Here is a 21864-nt window from a genome sequence, read left to right as displayed (position 1 = left end):
TCAAGTCAATAACTACAAGCATTACAAAAAATAGTAGAGAAAACTGATTATTTAAGGGATTCTTTAAGTCCAAGGACCATAACTCTGCACAACATTATCAGACCGGAATAAAATTGGTACTTGATCTGTAACATGTCATGAAAAAAATACACCAAATAACACATAAATATATTCAAGCATGAAGTAAAAAAATGTGGAAAACTGATTTGCTGGACAAACAAACAGAGAGACTTGACAAACAGACAGGACAGTGATGACAGACAGACATGGTCTACAGACAGACAGACAGACAGACAGACAGACAGACAGACAGACAGACAGACAGACAGACAGACAGACAGACAGACAGACAGACAGACAGACAGACAGACAGACAGACAGACAGACAGACAGACAGACAGACAGACAGACAGACAGACAGACAGACAGACAGACAGACAGACAGACAGACAGACAGACAGACAGACAGACAGACAGACAGACAGACAGACAGACAGACAGACAGACAGACAGACAGACAGACAGACAGACAGACAGACAGACAGACAGACAGACAGACAGACAGACAGACAGATGGTCTACATGGTTTTTGTCGCACCCATGAGTAATGTTAAGAAAGTGAGATACTCTGTTTAATGTTTAAGTTGTCTTTTTAAAAACTTTAACAGATACCAAAAACTTTGTCAATCTTTGTCTTCATGATCAAGAAACAGCATTTAAAGAAATAGCTGGAATTTTATCAGTTTATACATACCTTAATGATACATTGACTTTTTTGGGAAACAGTCACTTTAAACTGTCAGGCAGCAGCAACCTCTGGTTTTCAACATAAATTTGTTTTACCTAAGGGAGCTACCATTTTATTTTAAGGAGGAGGGGCTAGGAGGGAGAAAAAAATTGTGCTGCATTTTTAATTTTTAGTCATAATCTATGTCTAGCCTTTTTATTTTTTCACTCTATTTTGTCGGAAATATTATACTAATAGTATAATAGTTTTGGTACTGTTCTGTTAAATTGTCCCTTTTAAAATTGTTATACGATGATGACTGATGTACCCATATTTTGACTATTTATTTATTGTGTCTGTTTAGTTAACGCATCAATGTAAATATAACGGAATTTGATAAGACTGTCATCAAAGTGAGAGAGTTAGCGCTATAAAACCTGGTTTAATTAACCTTTTTCTACATTTGAATCAAAATGCCTGTACCAAGTCAGGAATATGACAGTTCTTGTCCATTCGTTTTTGATGCGTTTTGTTATTTGAAATTGCCATGTGATTATGGACTTTCCAAATTGATTTTCCTCTAAGTTCAGTATTTTTGTGATTTTACTTTTTTCTATTTTTCTAAGTTTATCCAGACTTTTTTGACGGAAATTGTAATCCAGACTTTTTTGCCAAATAAGAATTCCTCATCCTTTCTTTTTTTTTTACTCAAAACTCCTGTCCTGTCTTTTTTTTAAATTTCATTCTGAATTCTGCATGTGGCAGCTAGGTGCTCTCGACTCCAATCTTAATTTGAATCAGGCCTGATTGTCAGTTTTCCTACTGAAGGTCGCTGGTTCTCTCAATCATTTGTCAGTTTTCCTACTGAAGGTCTCTGGTTTTCTCAAATCATTTGTCAGTTTGCCTACTGCAGGTCGCTGGTTCGCTCAATCATTACCGAAGGTCGCTGATTCTCTCAACCAATGGTAGAGAAAACCAGCGACCTTCAGTAGGAAAACTGACAGTCCAATCAACTGAACTGACCACCAAGAAATATCACAATAGTGCTGAAAGTAAGTTTTAACACCAATCAACCAACAATTACAAGTTTTATAAAACGAATCATCGGAAATAAAAGACAAAAGTCTTATTTTTTCTTCTTGTCGCTTCTTGTCGCTTCTTGTCCCTAAATTATTGGACACGGAAAAATCACAAAACTTTTCCGAGTCCATCGGGTTTTATATCTAAAGGGAGAGCACTCCTGATAAATAAAAAAATATATATAATGGCATGTGCAAAATGCAGCAAAACTTTATCTGGTATCTTTTTTAAGAGAATCTGTAAGTGTATATGTATTTAAAGGTTTAAATGGACACTCCATTTTTTTAGCCACTCTAGATCTTCAGCCGGTACTTTTTCAGACGTATAATTCACCATGATTACTCAGATTATTTATTACGCAAGAAAACCGGCATGATTTTTCAGTTCATATCAAAATATATTTTTAGTGTATAATTTTATCTTCATTCGAATTTGTGATTAGCTACTCATGGATAAAGTTTGCGCCAGTACTTTGTCCCTACTCGACCTTCGGGATACCTGATATCAGATTATGGCTGAACAACAGACAATGAATCAAATGAAACTATAATTTATTCATAAATGTACAGTAATTGCATGAATTTAAACAAAGTCGGATATAAACAGGAGTCAGAAAACTTTCTTAAATGGAGTTCAAAAATAAAGTAATTTCAAATGTAAAATGAAAAATAGAGTGTTCCCAGAGTTAGTCTTTTAAGTAAAATAAGGTAAATTTGCTTCGCGTTGTGTTTTAAAGTAGTAAAATTGCACCAAAAGGGGTGACTAACCCTGGCGAACTGCACCGAAGTGGTGGCTAACTCTAGACTCGATTAGTACTAATATTGTTCCGGCGAGTTTTTGGAGGCCTGTGCAAGGACGACTCCGACTGAATATCAAATGATATCCTAAACTTGTCATTAATCAGGAGAACTTTAACATAAAAGGTACTGAAGAAAAGTTAAATAAATGAATATTCTTAAAACATGATAAAAGCATCAAAAGTTAAACAATGAAACAGTTAAATAAATAATCCTTACTTTTATCTTACTATGTTTAAATCAAATTTAACTTAAAATAAACATTTAAATACTAAATAATTAATCTGTCCAAATTAAGGGGAATTAACCTAGGCACATCAAGGCACATCTATTACAGTATCAATAAGCATGTTAAGTGGTTATTTGAGAATTTGCTTTTTCCAAAGCCAATACACCTTAACCCTATTCCCGGCTGACCCTGCCGCTTAAACTTGACGTCATACAACAATCACTTTTCCATTGTGGCGTCAGATATTTTGTTTTATGATGTCCAAATTTTATGGGACCCTGTGTGATATCCAGTAATGGCAGACAAATAACGATAAAGTGTATGCAGTGTCTGACCAATTGCGGCGACAAATAGTTAAATTTGCCTTCATACTCATACGGTTACCCGCACCCAGATTTATTTTGAAATGTTATCACATCGGGAATGAAAATTAAAAAAATATAAACAGAAATTATTGACATGAATTTGCGGATATTGTGGATTCAGTGAAGACAGGAACATACATGTATGTTGACATAGTCCAAATAATTATGCAAGGCTACAAAATGACAAAGCAGACATGTGTAGAAGACCTACTTTTTTCTTTATAATTTCTGATAATATACATCTTTATCATTAAAATGTCATTCAAACCAGAGACATATAATACAATTATATGTCTCTGTTCAAACTAAGTTATATAAGTGATTCCAGTGTATAGAACTCGTAATCTGTCATTTCAAATTTATCATAATTGCATTAATTTTATAAATCATGTAAGGTTACAGAATGCTAACAGATTAATAAAAAAAAAATGGTTCCAATAGCATGATGACATTTCCAATTTCACAACCATTATAAAACACTTCACATAAAAAATCACACAAAAAATCACACTTGTATTGGTCATTTTACGGTACCATGATTTCTGGAGGATTTAACGAAAAAACTAATATCCCAAGGACAAATTCATTTGTCCCAAAAACATGGTGTGATATTACTTAAAAAATATTAAAGTTTATAATTTTAAGATATTAAATGTGCACATGAAAACAATATGGTGGACGTAATTATTCTTGCAGTACTTTAAAAATTAAAAGAATTAAAAGTACTGCAAGAATAAATTCTTTAAAACATAAACATACAGTTATAATCACTTTACAGTCGAATGATATTCCTTTAATATGAGTAATTATGTCCGCCATATTGTTTTCAACCAGGAATTTGCATACAAGACATACATGTACCAATTGATTCTTGAAGATAACTTGTACTTTTGTTGAGTATTTACAACTAAAACATCTTAAACCTTATAATTATACAAGTTTAAGCAGTAGAACACCATGTAAAATATTTTTCGGGACAAATCAATTTGTCCTTGGGATATTGATTTGTTCTTGTAATCTTCAGGAAATCATGGTACCTTTCATTTTATATTACATAATATATCTACTTAGGATTAAACTTGTATTTAATGTATTTGTTAAATGTTTGGAACTATGTGGCTAATTTATTGAGAAGTTTGATAGTTTTTTTTCGATCAGGTGCTACAATAACTTTGGATTCATCTTTTACTTTTTCTACTGTCACATGATTGTTGCACCTGAAATATCATAAAATATTTCCGTTGTCCATATATATTATAAATTAAAATGATCAATGTTATGTATGATGATTAGATTAATTTGAAGTAAGTATGTGTTTAATATATGCATGATATGTCATGTATGTATAAATAATACATTTAGGCCAAATGAAAATATATATGTGGTTCCAGTTACCCTATCTATCCTAATTTTTAGTGTTAGCAATAGTCTACAATAAAGATATTTTTGTCATTTTTGATTTAGCACTGTTAAAGTCAGATTGTTGCTTCTATAGTATGTATATAGACACATTGTTTAAAAAAAGCATAAAATTAAAATAAAAATCCCAACCAACCTACCCCAACTTTTCTTTAGATGTAACTGGAACCACACATACATGTACATGTACTATTTTATTTGGCCTTAAACAAAATTGTCAATGTTCATATTTTTCCAGGCCACATTTGCCTATTGTACATGTAATATACATGATCTTAAATGTTCAAACAAAAAGAGAATGTTATGCTGGTGTCGGTGTATATTAATTAAACATTGATTGGTTAGATTAAAGATATGGGATCGGATAACATTTAATTTACATTTAATTTAAAGCCGTGTGATGAAATGAATTGATTGTATACATGTACATATAGGCTAGTTTTCAAAAGTTAATATTTCTTTATCATAGTTACATGAATTGGTACATAGTTTTGTTTTGTGAAAGAAATTTTTATTTATGATATCTGTTAAAAAAGTAAATTATAAATTTAAAGAATACCAGCAAAACTTCTCTTTTTGTTTTTCAGGAATTTGTGCAACAAATTGTAACCATGGCTACAACAGATTTTGACATGTATGGTGAAGATTTAGAGGCAGGGTCAGTTCTAGAGAACATCAAGGACAGTCTCAAGTACAAGGATGCCAAAAGCTTGAAGATGTTTATTTTGGAGAGAAAACTTTCTGATGATTCAATATTTTATGAATTAGCTGGAGAATTGGCCAAAAGTCTCACAGAAGAGAATTCTAAAAATGTGCCCATATTTTTCGAGGCATGTGAGAGATGCATGAATTACATTGTAAATCGTGGAAACCCAAAAGAGCTTATCATTGCACTTCTTGAACAAATGGATACGTTTAAAGATGATGAGAAGTTTAAGGCTTTGTTAGGGTATATACAGCAGACTTTAGTGAAGTTGCCTTCAAAGAGAACAGAATCTTTGGAGATTACCCTTGAAACTGTCCATGCTCATGTTATAGAATTACCTACCCCTGCAGACCATCAGCTTGAAAAAGACGAGCGAAAGTTGTTAGAACTGGATAGAGATGTCAGGCGAATCACAGATGTTATTTTAGCATATTTAGAATTCCTTCAACCTTTTGTTAAGGAAGTATCTTTGAAGAATCCAGATGCTGATCGAGAGAAAGGTAAAAAACAGATTGGGATGCTGATGGAACGTCTGCTTGCTATGCTTGATCATCCTCTCATGTTCCTCGATCTTGTGTTTCAACAGAAACAAATGGAAGATCAGGAAAAAACGTATGGGAGAGTCTGTGCAGAACAGTTAGTTGAACTCTTAACAGAACTCTGTCCAGATTTATTCAAAATGTTTCAAAATGGACAGCTCCCAAAGAAAAAGAAGTCAGCCAAAAAATTGAAAGAACCTAATAAAGCAGAGGGTGACACTTCAGATGAGGATACTGGGCCTTTTGAGAATGTAGTTGAAGGAGAGTTAGTTTCAGAATACAGTTACGCATGTTTATCTTATCTTATTTTTAAGGAAGATTTGGCAGTGGATAGCATTCCATTCATTTACAGACATTCTCATATTCTACAGTCAAGTTTATATTATATTCTGTTGTTGTTAAAAGCTGATCATTCATTGGTCAAATTCAAAGGAATTTATCTGCTACAAAGCCTCATGGGAAAAATACCAGTCACTACTCTGTCATTGAATGACCTTGACAATGATAAATATAAACAAGTTGTCAATGCTTTAATAGATATCATGATACAGAATCCAGTGAAAGAATTACGCCAGGAGTGTGTTCAGTTATATAAAACATTTATTAGCATGTTTTGCCTGCCTGCTAGATATAAGATTTATGAAATGGTACTTAATACTTGTCCACATGCTGGTATGATTGGCTATACCATTCAGTTATTGAAAGATCAAATCGATTCTGTATTGAAGAACGAATTAGATGACCGTACATTTTTTGGTGCAAATCTGTATAAATTATTGAAAATTGTTGCCGTTGTTGAAGAAGGTGCTACACAAGATATACTACAAATTTCGGACAGGGTTATTGCTTTGTTGAATTTTCTTCGTTATTTATTAATACGAGATCCACCAGGTGAAAATGTCACAAAAATATGGGATTATTTTAGTCAAATTGAGAAACACTTCTTTGAACCTCTACGACTTGCCCTTGATTTATCTAAAGGTCATTATCAATTAGATTTACAAGACCTAAAAGATGGACAGAAGAAGGCCAAGGGAGGTAATGTAGATTTAGGTTTGACAGTAGGTGGAGTTGCAATGCCTCGTGTTCCAGTGGGCCAGCAAGTACAAATTGTTGAGTCAGCTTTAAATACATTTGATGTTATAGACAGTATATTATGTAGGATAACTGAGATTACAGAAATGCAGAGGAAAACTACAAAGTAGATGAAATTATCATATGTGACTTGTGATTGAAATAGAAGAGACCAAGCTATATTGACTCTCATCATGTACAAACTGTACTATCTTTCAATAAATTATAAATTATTAAATCAATAAAAATTCTTTGAACTGTATTTGCAAGAAAAGTAACAAGCTTAACTATATATAAGTTAAAGTGTCATGACCTCAATAACCTCCCTCAGAGAAATGTCATCATGTGTGTGGCAACCAGGTACATCCTCGAACATATTAATTTTCAGTCATCCTTGATTGATTGATTACACATTTAGTTTAGAGGAAGATTTAGATCCTTCTAGTTGTTATTTATTATTATATGTTTGAGACTTTGTGTCTATTGTAGAAAAGGTTTAGCACCAACCGTCTAGAACTGTATAATTGGTAAAAAGATTTGTAGCATGGTTGATTTTCATGATAATGTCTCATACACTTCTCACCTATAGGTATTCATGTCCTATGCTAGTCTCTTAATATACACAAGACATAGTTCTTTCCAATTTAAGTATAAGCAAACCATTATCCATTAATTTAGACCAATAATTGAAATCCGACAAAATAAATTAATTAATAATTTAACAAATTACCAGAAAAAAGTCTGTTATGCATTGTGTGTTTTTTATTTGGTCATGTGTTGTTACTGATTATAACAAAATATACATGTATGTAATAATAAATTGTATTTTCATGACAGCTATGGAAACCACATGATTTCCTGATGAACAAGACTAGCAATATCTGCAGAAGAAAAAAAAATCTTCAAAAAATGGGAGATAACTCTGAACTTTCAGATACCTGTGTAAAGAGGAAATGCAGCTTTTATTTTTTCAAACTTTAATATGGCTTAAAAAGTTTTCTTACTGGAGGTTAATCAAGTGAAAATAAACTGAATCATCTATTTATTTATCCAAAATTTAGAAAATAAGCAATTATGCTGGTATTTATAATAGTCCTGCATGTTCATTAAACATGTAGGGAACTGTCATGACTGTACTACCTTCAACAATGAGCAAAACCCTCACTTTTTATTACCACGAATGGCCCAATAAATTCAATAATTATCAGAACAAAACAACATGAGAACAAATCGAAAATCAGTTGGAAAAGGCTTGACTCGTCATACTGGCACCAATCACATAAACAATCTAACAAAAAGACTTAAAACAGAAGCTACTGATCTGAGAGTACTTACAATTACTGAAGTTAGTATCATTTAGTACACATCCAATTGACTTAATCTAAAAACTTCATAAACAGTCAAAGAAAAGCATGACCATAATGCAATACCAAAAAAAAGGGGACAAGATGTACATGTAGGACCAAAATTATTCATAATTGTATAACCATACATATTTAGATATATATGTTTTAAATTTTTAAATACAAAATTAATGTGAGTAATGATGAAGAAATAATTCAAAGATCATACTGCAGTTTGAAATTGGTTAACTTTCAAAATAAGTTAATAAGCAAAAGGGTTAATACATTAACATGGACTATATCACAATTTAGGGGCTTTATAAACAATATTGCAGTAAAAATAAGGAAACAATATTCCTTTTATACTGAGGGGTCTACAGGTACAACCAAATTTCCAAACCAAATCTTTGTGTGTGAAATGATTTAGTCAAAGTTTGAAGTAATTTGCGGCTATTATTTTGTAAACACAATCCTTCTAAAATGTTGCTGGAGTTTTCATCTTTACTGTGGATCAACTCCTGTTATTTTCTTGTATAGGTTTCAGACATTATTTCCCCATATTTTGTGCTTGTACCAAGTCAAGCTATATACTCCATGTGTTTTTTGTCAGTAAAATAATTAGGAGATTTGGTATGATTGCCAATGAAGCAAGTTGCTATCCACCACAGTCCAAATGACGAGGACATAAACAACTGTAGGGTTTTGTTTGTCAATAGTGGTTGATGATTTATTTGGCCTGTTGTACTATTAACTATTTTTTGGTGATTCCTGTTTTCCCTCTTGTGTAATATCTACACATATTTAAGGGAATGGTATAAAAGTAAAAGAATGAGTTTTGAAAATAGGAGCTTTTGTGTAAATGAGTTATTTGAAGAAAGAGGCTACAGATTTACTTTGTGTGCCATCACAATAGCAAAATCTAAGATTGCATTTGAAATTTAAAAGCATAGCCAGAATTTTACAAAAACTGTTGATCCATTTATTTGCATGGAACCAACTTTTGTGGTTTCAAAAAAAACTTGCATTTTAATGGGTTATTTATTTTCATTGATCTCTAAAGTATGCATACATTCAAATAGAATTTTTTATATTGATGAACATTTAAATTTGTTGTAACACAAAATCCATGATTATTGGTCTATAGATAATAATAATGAAACCACATAACATTGCAAATATCAAATATATGTAGAAGATAACTGTATTGTATTTAAGCTCGGACAGCATCAATTGGTGATTTGTCATCATGGTCGCAAATTAAGTTTACTGGAGCTTAAATACAGTATTGTTATCTCCATTCTAATGAAATTTGATAGAAAACAATGTTAATGTTAAAACATACATACAAAATTGAATTAATAAAATTTAGAATGGAAATGGTGAATATGTTAAAGAGACAACAACTTGACCAAAAAGTAAATAACAGCCGAGGGCTACCAATGGGTCTTCAACGCAGCAGGAAAATCCTTCAACCGAAGATTAAACATACATCTAAAATCTGTGTACGTCAGGTGCACTTGTCCATACATATTTTGAGCATCAAATGTGATTTGATGACATGAAAGTTAGTGACGTTATCCAATCAAAATGAAAGTAACAAACAATGTTGCATTATATTTAATAATTGTATTTTGATATACAAATGTACTGTGGATTCATTTATTTTCGTGGGCACCAATTTTTGTGGATGAATGAAAATTTGCATGTTTTTGACATTTAATTTTGTGGTTTTGCCAAAGTCTTGATACAAGCTTTTAGAAAATTTGGCATTCGTTGAACATTTAATTTTGGGGTTCACAGTATACTCATGAAATCCACGAAAATTGGTATCCAACGAATTATAATGAATCCACGGTATAAGTTGCAGGAGATGTATTTTGAATATAACCATACCATTACAAAGAATAAAGTTAAGGATACTGAATTTTTGATTAAAGTATGGAAATGTTGTCAAGAATGGCAAGGCTGAAAATATAGGCATTACATAGTCTTGAAGACTGTTCTTTGTCAAAGTTTGACCTACAATGGTTTACTTTTAACAAATTGTGATTTGGATGAAGAGTTGTCTCATTGGTACTCATACCACATCATCTTATATCTCTATAGGTAATATATGTTATGAAAGTTTTCATGAAAATATCATTATAAAAAAGAAGATATCTGGTACAATTCCTAAGGAGAGAACTATCCACTAGAGTTAAAATAAAGAAGATATAAGCAATTTTTGTTCACCGCCATTGCCAACTTAAGATAGAAGTCAAAATTGAGGGTATCCTGCCTTCACATACCCTGCTAAGTATTCTTTTGAAATACAATGTTTCCATTTAAATAATAACCGTTTTAATGCAGTGTTTTTATAACAATGTACTTTTAGTTATATGATATCCATTACCTTGTGGGTGACTCGGTTGTCAGTGGTCTAACTATGGCACACATGGCAGGTGCTGTTGACTCCGTTCTCAGAGATTGTCAGTTTCCTCTACCCAATAAAAAATTACCACCACTAAAAGGTCTTATTTGTGCATTTTTCTATATAAAGAATTGAAAAGATTCTGTGAATTATTAAAACAAAATTTCAATTTATGTAAATTTTACCCTTTGATCACTGCTCTTCAGCATTTTCAATCAAGATGTATTTTTTTTATTTTTAAGATACGGTAAGTACCTGTAATAAATTTTGCAAATAGATGTTTTCTGAAAATTTTATGCATATGATCAATTTTGGTAACAAATATATATTAGTAATTTGAATATTATTTTATGTTGTTTTTAGTAAATGGACAAAATATTCGACTAACCCAGATTGTTTCTAGAAATTGTTCAACATCAGATCAATCTAACTCCGAAACTTCTACAGAGGATACAGAATATGAAACAAAAGAGAGAATATTAAGGGCATCATTACCATTTGTATATCAGCATGGATGGACTAACAAAGCAATTACGTCAGGTAAATTTGTGTTACTAATATAAAAATAGAGAGATGTGGTACAATTGCCAATGTAACAAATATACTATAGAGACCAAATGACAAGAATTTAAAAAACTATAGGGGACTGTACAGCCTTTAATAATGAGCAAAACCCATACCTTAAAGTAAGCTATAAAAGGACCTGACATGATAAATATGAAATATTCAAAAAGAAAACCAATGGTCTGATTTAGGCTAAATAAAACTAACACAATCTTACAAGCTAAACATTTTTTAATTTTTATTCAATCTGTTCAAAGCATATATACATATCAAATGACATGAAAAGCAGTAAAAAGGGTGTTGTAGGCTAAGACTGTCATATTTTTAATGATAAACTTTTGAATCCACAAAGCTCAATGTATAAATTTTTGATTTTGGATTCTATTGCCATGTTGTTAAACATGAAGTCTGTTTACATGGTGATAAGCTACAATTTTCAAACTTTAACCTCCCCCCAAAAAAACACATCTGTAGGAATTTTCTATCTAATGTTTATATATACATGTTTCCCTCATCATTATATAATTATGTTAAATTATTGGGGTCTTTTTTTTTTTAAATTTAGGTGCTGAAAAAGAGGGTTTACCAGGTGTAGCCCATGGGATGTTCCCCAGGGGTGGAGCAGAATTAGTTTTCTTTTTCTATGGAGAATGTAATCAACAACTTGTCAAACAGATGAAAATACAGACAGAAAATGTTGAAGAGTATGTACATGATGTATTTTGGTTAGAAACACAAGAGATACATATATATATTTTATGTAATGTGCCAATTATTCAACCAAACCTTACAAGCACAAATGATTATGTGCCCTTTATCAGTCGTGTCCTCTTGGCTTAAATGTAGCAATTGATAGTGTGTCTGAAGATAACGACTGGATTATTCAGGTTACACTTTTCAGTTGAATATTCTAATCTTTTTATGCCCCTGCTGTAGCGGAGGGGGCATTAAGTTTTACCCTTGTCTGTCTGAAAAATTGCTGAAAGTTCTTCGTTACCGTTCTCTAACTTTAGTTTGCCTCAACCAAATATTAAGAAACTAATACACAATGCTTATTACCACAATTTACCGATCAAGTTTGGATTTTTAGTGCTGTCACTTTTACAGTTTTAGACTAATAACCTTTACAAATGGAAAAATTGCTAAAATTTTCCTATTTTTTCTCAATATATCAATCAAATAATTTTTAACCGGATTTTTGTGACAAAAATGTCGGTTATTGATTTGGGGATGTACGGCGGCCGGGCGGCCGGGCGGGCGGCAATCAAATATTGTCCGTGCATTAATTCATGAACCGTTCAGCCAAAGCTTTTAAAATTTTAATATGTTGTTACTGACGATTTTGACTTTCACCGTTCAGGAGTTATGGTTCTTGAAAGATTGAAAAATTGTGTTTCCAGTCGTGTCCGTACATTTTCTCATGAACCATTCAACCAAAGCTTTTGAAATTTTTATATGTTGTTACTGATGACAAAATAGAGGTCAAGTTCAATAATGACGATTTTGACTTTTACCGTTCAGGCGTTATGGTTCTTGAAAGATTGTAAAATGGCGTTTCCATTCACGTTGTTGCATTTACTCATGAACCATTCAATCTAAGCTTTTCAAATTTTAATATGTTGATACTGATGACAAAATGGAGGTCAAATTTGATATTGACGATTTTCACTTTCACCATTCATCAGTAATGGTTCTTGTGATATTGCCAGGACACAAATAAATATTAATAAATCCGGTTTGCTGTCGTTGTGACAGCCTCTTGTTAAAATTGAAGTTATCTTTCTTTGTCCAAGTTTATAGATGAATCAACTACAAAAATATTTTAAAGTCTTCTTTGAAAATTGGAGTTATCTTTCTTTGTCCATAATGGTAGTTGAATCAACTACAACCAATGCTTTCTACAATGCAATATTCAATTTTACTTCCGTTTGATAAATTAAATCAATCTTAACCATTCAGTGCTTACAAGCACTTTGATTATTGTTCTAGGGTTATACCCCTTTACAAATGAACAAATTGCTGATTTTTTTTGTTTCCATTCTCTAACTAGAGTTTGTCTCAACTTAATTTAATGAAAAGTATATATAATGCTTTTAACCACTTTTAGCGTCACTTTTACTGTTCTTGAGTTATGTCCCTTTATAGCATTATATGCTAGCGGTGGCATCATCTGTGTCCCTATGGACACATTCCACATTTATTAAATTTTATACTGATAATATTTTTTAATGGGATTTCCTACTTGGTCTTTAAAATCATTAAACTATTTTCTATATTCATGATACTCTTGTAATCAATTCTTGTTTCAAAAAATCTTAACTTTTATTTATATTAATCTTATATAAACAATTTACATGTTTGTTTACAGAAAACCAAAGACAGGGGAGTTTATAAAGAATTCAGTGGAATCCAGGCTAAGAATGATTATACCATACATGGAGAAATGGCCACAGGTAGTATATATACTGGTGATATTTTCTTATGTAAAGCCTAACTAATCAGAACAAAATTTCAAACACTGTGACTGGCCAAAAATAACTAAACTAAATGTCTGATGCACCAAGTCACAAACAAGTTAGCCGAGTGTTCTAAGTAGTAGAACTACTGGGGCCGTGTCAATGAAAATATCCTAGGATATGTCCTAAGATATGTCTTAGGACATTATTTAGGATGGTCTTAGGATGTAAAACAAAGCTATCTTAGGACAGTCCTAACTACGATGGTCCTAGGACCATCATAACACATTTATTTAATTGAAAAAAATATGTAGAGAATTCAATGACATATTTTTTTTTTTATTGTATTTCACTATATGTGTAAATGGAGGGAGGATGACTCTTTTATGGAAAACAATTTACACAAAAAAAGTTTTAAAGTAATACTAGTAGATATGTTATAATACAAATTGAATTTTATACGATGACAAAACTAAATAGTCACACAACTTTGTTATATGCAACATTTGTGCTGAAACTTAATGTTAGTACCTTGATTCTCAAAGAATTTATACTTGGTCCACTTTTATCAAAGATTCAACACAAGAAATGAATATTGATATACAAAAAGTAATGTCCTGTCAAAATATGGAACAAGTTAACAAACTAAAGACTTGGATTAAGTATATTACAAGCAAATTTTATTCAGAACTACTGGAAAATAAAATAAACAGTTTGAACGAAAATAACAAACTTTTTCTTTACAAAAATATTAAAGTCAAACAAGACCAAGAATTGTATCTAAAATATAAAAATTTTGAAACTAGACGTTTATTCACAAAAATTAGAATTAGTGACCATAATTTGCTCATTGAGAAGGGCAGATATCTAAAAATACCTCGAGACAATAGAACATGTCCAACTTGTAAAACCTTAGAAGATGAAAATCACTTTCTCCTCCACTGTCAAATTAATAATGTTTTACGTATAAAGCTTTTTAATGACATGGCAATAGATAATCCTATGTTTCCAAATCTATCTGATACTCAAAAACTAGTAGTCCTACTAAATCCTTCTTATATAAACCAAGTGAAAAAAAACAGGTTCCTTTATAAAACTGTCTTTAGAGCTGAGGACAGGGGACTCTTAGTTAGTTAAACTTGTATATATATAGATATGCGTGTGTTCAACTCAGATATTTTATTGTTGTTGTTACTTTTGTTTATGTCACAAGTATAATGTTACTTATATGACAAATAAAGATATTATATGTAAATTAGTATTGTCTTTGGGTCCACTCGATTTCATTACATGTACATGTATTGAATAAGGATAAATCAAAAGAAGTATTTTTTTCCACATTTAAATTAACATCGCATTGTTTGATTAGTGCAAAAAAATGTCACTCATGATGATAGTATTTTTTAAGCTCCACTTTCATAAATTCTATATATGAGCCTAACAATATGACATTGTCAAACATACTTTGGGCAATTGATGTCCTTTTCATATAAATTTGTATATAGAAAAGCAATTTTAGCTTATAGTAAAACACTTCACCAAATGACTCTGCAATATCTCAATGTATTTAGAGATGTGCATCTACTTAGTTCTAGCACAGACACACAAAGTTCTTTAACACAATTGAATCTTTAACTAATATTGAAAAATATTTTGTTTAATTAGTTTATTTCTTATCACATTATAATAGTTTATTATTATACCTCAGTATGTTTTTTTCTATACAAAAAAATAATGAAATAGTTGTGCTATTTCATTCCACAGACTATTTGCCAGTCAATAGTTTCAAAGACTATTACCCCGGTAAATAGTTTCATAATCATCTTTCCCGTACTTTTTCATGCTTATTTTTCATTGGACAATAATGATGTCATTGACTATTTTGCTTGGCAACGTCAAACTCTAATATTGTAAACAGTATAATCTGTGTGTCGATTGTAATTTCACTTACAAGAAGCAAAAATAAAAGAGAGAAAATCTTCATGCGCATTTTTTAAAGATCTAAAATATAGTACCTTATTCATAATATGGGTTGGGTCGTCATATTCTAAAAGTGAATTTGCGTTTGGTGTACTTTAGCTTAAATTTATCATATGCACGGAATGTTATGTGACATTTTTTTTTCTTTTCTTTCAGATGATATATTTACACTTTTAGAAAATAAGTTAATTTGGTATATAAAAACACTAAATGACTGTGTTGTTCAGTATAATAAAACACCTAATGACTACTTGTGCCGGTAATAGCAAGTTTGTTGTCCCTTCGCATACCAACTATTACTCTTGGCTTTGCCTCGAGCAATAGTTGGTATCTCAGGGATAACAAACTTGCTATTACCCTCACACCCAGTCAATAGGTGTATAATATTGAATTAGTATTTTTATAATTGAGTTTATGCCATATTTGTTGTTTTTATTTTGTTTTAGGACATCGTAACTTTAAGGACTATCCTAAGACACCTATTTATATATCCCAACTTTAGGACCAAATTTAGGACATATCTTATTTTAGGAGACTTTCGTTAACATGACTTAGGACTCATACATGTCCTAAGACCATCCCAGGACAGCTCCGTTGACACAGCCCCTCTCTTTCTAATGTTTCAAATCTGAGGTTGTTACTTCAAATCCTGTATAGGACAGGTGCACTTGACTGCAATATTAATTGAATAGGATTGTTAGTTTTCCTACTGAAAGTTCTCTCAGGGCACTCCAGCTTCCTCCACCTCTCAGAGCACTCCAGCTTCCTCCACCTCTCAGAGCACTCCAGCTTCCTCCACCTCTCAGAACACTCCAGCTTCCTCCACCTCTCAGAACACTCCAGCTTCCTCCACCTCTCAGAGCACTCCAGCTTCCTCCACCTCTCAGAGCACTCCAGCTTCCTCCACCTCTCAGAACACTCCAGCTTCCTCCACCTCTCAGAGCACTCCAGCTTCCTCCACCAATAAAAACTGACTGCCATGAAATATCACAATAGTGTTAAAAGTGGCATTAAACACTTAGTCTAATCAACCAATCACAAACACAAGACAAAGACATGATACAATTTAAACAGTCTGTTTTTAAAAACAATAAGACTATTCCAAGTGGAAAAAATTGTACGCTCGATTAATTGAGCTATTAATACAATTACCAGTTTCCATTATTCAAACAGCTGCAGGATTTTGATGTGATCAAACCAAATAACTGATCTTTTAAATCTGATCAATAGCAGCCAGGTTGTTTGGACATTTGATTTACAATATTCATGATAGTATGACATATATCTGAAGTGATAAAATTGTTTTTTATATATATAATGTTTAACAGAGTGCATTCTGAGTTAGGATACTCTACGAGTAATTAAAAAAAACTATACTGACTATGATTTGTGAAAAACATTGAATAAAAAAAAACGTTTCATTTTGTTTAGTCAAGTTTTCTGATAAACATTGTGCCCAGAACCCAGTTTTGTATCATTTTTGGTTTTTATCAGAGGATTTTGTATTCATGCATCTTATATTTTTCAGGCAATGGCAATACAGACAATGCCACAGAATGCTGTAGAGTCGTGGACAAATCTAGGAAGATTAATGGATGACATATGGTTCTATGCTGGAGATAAATCTGTAGATGTAAGTTTAATGCAATGCATATAAAGAAAATGGATTATTTTGTTGAGTACAAATTTTGTAACTTTCATGTGCCTAACCTGTTTGTGAGGTTAAATTTTCAGGTATTTCTTGTCCTTGACATTATTTTTTACAAAAAAAGTGCATGTCAAGCCAGGATGCGATCATTGTATTTTTTTTAGTGTGATGCTAACTGATGGGGGTATATGTGCACTGATAAATGGAAAACAAGATGGACACTTTGCGAACAAAAATTAAAAAAATAGCTTATATGTTGCTTTTTTAAATGTGTGAAATAAAAGTTGCCCATTACCACCCACTGAAATTGTTACACAAAGAGAATGTTTGATATGTGTATTTTTCAGTTTAATTGGTACACAAAGAGAGCAAGTCTAGCTGGTGTGTATAAGTCTACAGAAATATATATGCTACAAGATAAGTCAGACAACTATGACAATACATGGCAGTTTTTAGAAAGGAGACTTCAAGATCTAACTACTATTGGCAAAGTTACAAGGAATGTAAGTAAAATATGTCATCCAAAATATGAGTTTGGATGGGGTTTACAGAATAGAGAATGATGGCAAAAATAATAGGTCTGCAATAAAGCAAATTTCAAAAAAGAGCAGAAGATACTAAGAGGATGCTTCCGCAGGGTAAAAAACGAACGACCTGCAACCTCTGGGCTTTTAAGAGGCGACTTCTGACCTGAGGGCCTTCTAAAAACGACCTGCGACCTGTAAAGTTTGGTAAAAACGACCTCCGACTGACTTCTGTTTTTTGTGTTGGGAAAAACGGCATGCGTTTCCTTAAAAACGACCTCTCGACGAATTCAAAAGCAACCTTGCGACCTGAGGGGGGTACCCTGTGGGAGCCTCCAAGAGGATATTTGTGTTTCATTAGTGAAAAAAAAAGAAACTAGTATCACCATTTCAAAAAATGAAAAAAACACAAAATGACAAACAAGTCCACCAAACACTACATATAAAACTATTAAAAGACTTAAGTAACACAAACACCTTCAAAACCAGGAGATATCTGGTGTCAAGTTCTCTGAAAAGGTAAGCAGATTCTGATCCTAGAGTAATTTATTTTTATATCAAAATGCATACTTGTTGTGATGCCAAAATGTATGCATTTTGTACTACTTATTTTTTCCAAAATACTAATTGTAACAGCTATTCCAAAACGCGTTCTTATTGTGATGCCAAAATGTATACTAATTATTTTACCAAAATATTAATTGTTATTTCAAAATGCATACTAATTGTTATTCCAAAACACAGACTAATTATTATTCTAAAACACATACTAATTGATATGTCAAAATGCATACTTATTGTTGTGCCAAATGCATACTTATTGTTATGACAAAAAAAGCATACTAATTGTTTTGCCAAAACACATACTGATAGTTATGACAAAATGCATACTAATTGTTATTCCAAAATACATATTTATTGCTATGCCAAACACATACTACTTGTTATGGTTTCTATGATATGACACAAATGCATTAATTGGGTCTTTTGGTATGCTGGTAACAGAAATAATTCAATGTTAAACGTAAAACAGTTATAACAAATAAGTTGTTTACCTTAAATTTCAAGGTTAACAGTGACCTTATGTTTGTTTAGGTTTACCAGTACATTTGTAATACTATTCAGCTCGTTCAAATTAGGTCTGTAAGTGGATATTCATGTGCTCTGCATGTAATACAGTGTCAATATGTTAGATACTTATCAGCTGACTTAGGGTATAACATGGCAGTTAAATGACATGGTAGATAAATTACATGGCAGTAATGATAATCTTGTATCCGTTCAAAATTAATTTGTTTTATGTATATTTGTAACTATTTGCAGGTGCAGCAATCAGGAACAGTGGCATCAGAAGGACTGTATGGACTTGGTATTATGGTCAGTATTTTTATACACAAATAAACATGGTAGTCAAATATTGAAAAACCTTTACTGAGCTAGCTCTCATTCTCCACACCCCCAATATAAAGGGTAAACGATTTTACTAACCTGCTGGCATAGTGTTTTCTGATTTCTTTTTAAGAGGATATTATCCAAGTAACAATAATCTATTTGAGATTCATCTCCCCAAAAACAGTATTGTAATTTAGATTTTTATGCCCCACCTACGATAGTAGAGGGGCATTATGTTTTCTGGTCTGTGGCTCCGTTCGTCCGTCCGTCCGTCTGTGGTTCCGTTCCGTTCGTCCGTCCAGGTTAAAGTTTTTGGTCAAGGTAGTTTTTGATGAAGCTGAAGTCCAATCAACTTGAAACTTAGTACACTTGTTGCTTATGAGATGATCTTTCTAATTTTTAAGCCAAATTAGACTTTTGACCCCAATTTCACGGTCCACTGAACATAGAAAATGAAAGTGAGAGTTTCAGGTTAAAGTTTTTGGTCAAGTTAGTTTTTGATGAAGCTGAAGTCCAATCAACTTGAAACTTAGTACACTTGTTGTTTATGATATGATCTTTCTAATTTTAATGCCAAATTAGATAATTACCCAATGGAACATGGAAAAGGATAGTGTGAGTGGGGCATCCGTGTACTTTGGACACATTCTTGTTTTGTTACCTACTGTGGGATCATTATTATTCATTGGATACCAATTTTAGTGGGTTTAGTGGATTGAGGTGAACCACGAATTCAAGTGTTTGCAGAGATTGCCAAAACCATGAAATCAAATATCAACTAAAGTGCAACTTTCCTCATTCCACGAAAATTGACACCCACATCTTGGTGTTGGTTGTTTTTAGGGGAGGAATTGGGTGTTAAGGGTTTATGTGGTCTGTACAGTATTTTTGGTGATTTGCGTTTTCCTTTTTATGTTATATTCAATTTAGTTATACAAATTTTATAGTTTAGAGTTGATAGTCTACGAGACCACTATTTATCAGCAACCAAAGTTGACTCTGTTTTGCTCAAAACCGAATATTTGAAAGCCAAGGATGTATAAGAACTGACACAGTTAAAGTGCTATATGATCAAAAAGGACCTAAAATATTAGGAAAATTCATCTAAGGTCAACTTTGTATGAGGGCGTTAAAACCTTAGTTTCTCAATGATTTATGAATTTATATTATAAACAGACAATTTAAGAAAGGTTTGTTAAATCAGTCTTCACAACTCATTTGCAAACACATGTGTAATTGAAATTAAAATTTTAACAGACATTACTTTTATTTTGCAGGCTAAAAATATGTGTAGAATGAATTCCAGATAACCTTTGAGACAAGATCACCTACAAAACATTGGAGAACTAAGTGGACTTATTTATATATATTTTTTAGTCTTTTTGATGAACCTGAAAAAAGTAGATCTAACTTTTTGTGTTGTTTTGGTGCAAAGTGTTTTATGTTTTATAAGATATGTTATTAATAAAAGGTCTTTCAGAGTATTAAAACATATGTTTTAGATATAGGAAGATGTGGGTATGAGTGCCAATGAGACAACTCTCCATCCAAATAACAATTTATAAAAGTAAACCATTAGAAGTCAATGTATGACCTTCAACATGGAGCCTTGGCTCACACCGAACAACAAGCTATAAAGGGCTCCAAAATTACTAATGTAAAACCATTCAAACAGGAAAACCAACAGTCTAATCTACAATGTATATCAAAAAACGAGAAACAAGAAACACATATAAATTACATAAATAAACCACAACTACTGTACATCAGATTCCTGACTAAGGACAGGTGCAAACATTTGCCATGGGATTAAACGCTTTAATGGTACCAAACCTTCTCCCTTTTTCTGAAACAATAGTATAACATCACAACATAGAAAAACACATGATAAAATATCAATTGGAAGGCTTAACTCATAAAAAAAACGTAAATTAACACATAAATTTGCCCTCTTTGTATGTCTTTTATGTTATTCTTAGAAAGAAGTTTCTGCTTGAAATGTCCAAGTTGGACAACATGGATTGATTACATGGAATAAGATCCAAATGAAGATAATCTTTTTCATAGCTATTTCATTCTTATATCAAGATGTAGAGTGGGTGGCCCATATTCGCCATGGACACATTTTTGCTGTATTGCTATTTTTCGGTAAAATTAGAGTGCATTTACCCAGTACTTGCCTAAAAAGATGGTTAAGGCTGTTTGTAATGTTAGAAACAGTTGAGATTCCTCTTTACCCCATTTTCAAGGTTATTCGCACATATAAAGAAATATGCATGTGTTTTTAAACAATTTTGGCTATTATGTAAGATTTATATGGCAATCATGCACAGTCTTAAAGTAAATATTTGTGAGGAAAATCGTATAGAAATGATCTTTCAAGCTTATTCATGTAATTACAAACATACATTATTATAATAAACCAGGATAACAGAATAGTCATATCATACATTGCGGCGAAAATGTGTCCCCCATGGTACACAAACAACTTGATTTCCTCTTGAGTTTGAGTTCATTGTTAGAACATTTAACAAATGTTTTGAAGATAATTCCTTTTTCAAACATTTTTTTCAGATAGTAAAATTTCTGAAACCTACATAAAAGAATCCAA

At 32.0% G+C, this 21864-nt stretch overlaps 2 protein-coding genes across 2 annotated transcripts; both read left to right on the top strand.

The window, feature by feature from the left end:
- Positions 1 to 191: 191 nt before the first annotated feature.
- LOC143081014 (ubiquinone biosynthesis protein COQ9-B, mitochondrial-like) lies at positions 192 to 20743 on the top strand. Its single transcript, XM_076257248.1, has 9 exons — positions 192 to 250; positions 1598 to 1779; positions 11053 to 11229; positions 11819 to 11957; positions 13622 to 13706; positions 17218 to 17322; positions 17685 to 17840; positions 19185 to 19238; positions 20531 to 20743. Exons 1-9 carry the CDS (start codon positions 192 to 194, stop codon positions 20561 to 20563), a joined length of 990 nt encoding a protein of 329 aa, XP_076113363.1. The 3' UTR covers positions 20564 to 20743.
- LOC143080218 (glomulin-like) lies at positions 1956 to 7198 on the top strand. Its single transcript, XM_076255946.1, has 2 exons — positions 1956 to 2046; positions 5205 to 7198. The coding sequence occupies exon 2, from the start codon at positions 5229 to 5231 to the stop codon at positions 7065 to 7067; it is 1839 nt and encodes a 612-aa protein (XP_076112061.1). The 5' UTR covers positions 1956 to 2046; positions 5205 to 5228; the 3' UTR covers positions 7068 to 7198.
- Positions 20744 to 21864: the final 1121 nt, after the last annotated feature.

The sequence above is a fragment of the Mytilus galloprovincialis genome, chromosome 6 (genome assembly GCF_965363235.1).
Source record: "Mytilus galloprovincialis chromosome 6, xbMytGall1.hap1.1, whole genome shotgun sequence".
NCBI lineage: Eukaryota > Metazoa > Mollusca > Bivalvia > Mytilida > Mytilidae > Mytilus > Mytilus galloprovincialis.
Note: the sequence above shows the minus strand (reverse complement) of the source record. Positions and strands in the feature narration are given on the sequence as shown.

Coding starts and splice junctions, on each gene's coding strand:
- LOC143081014 (XM_076257248.1), top strand. CDS start 192: ATGTGGAAAACTGATTTGCTGGACAAACAAACAGAGAGACTTGACAAA. Junction 11,230..11,818: donor TAACAAAGCAATTACGTCAG/GTAAATTTGTGT, acceptor TTTTAAATTTAG/GTGCTGAAAAAGAGGGTTTA. Junction 17,841..19,184: donor TTGGCAAAGTTACAAGGAAT/GTAAGTAAAATA, acceptor AACTATTTGCAG/GTGCAGCAATCAGGAACAGT.
- LOC143080218 (XM_076255946.1), top strand. CDS start 5,229: ATGGCTACAACAGATTTTGACATGTATGGTGAAGATTTAGAGGCAGGG.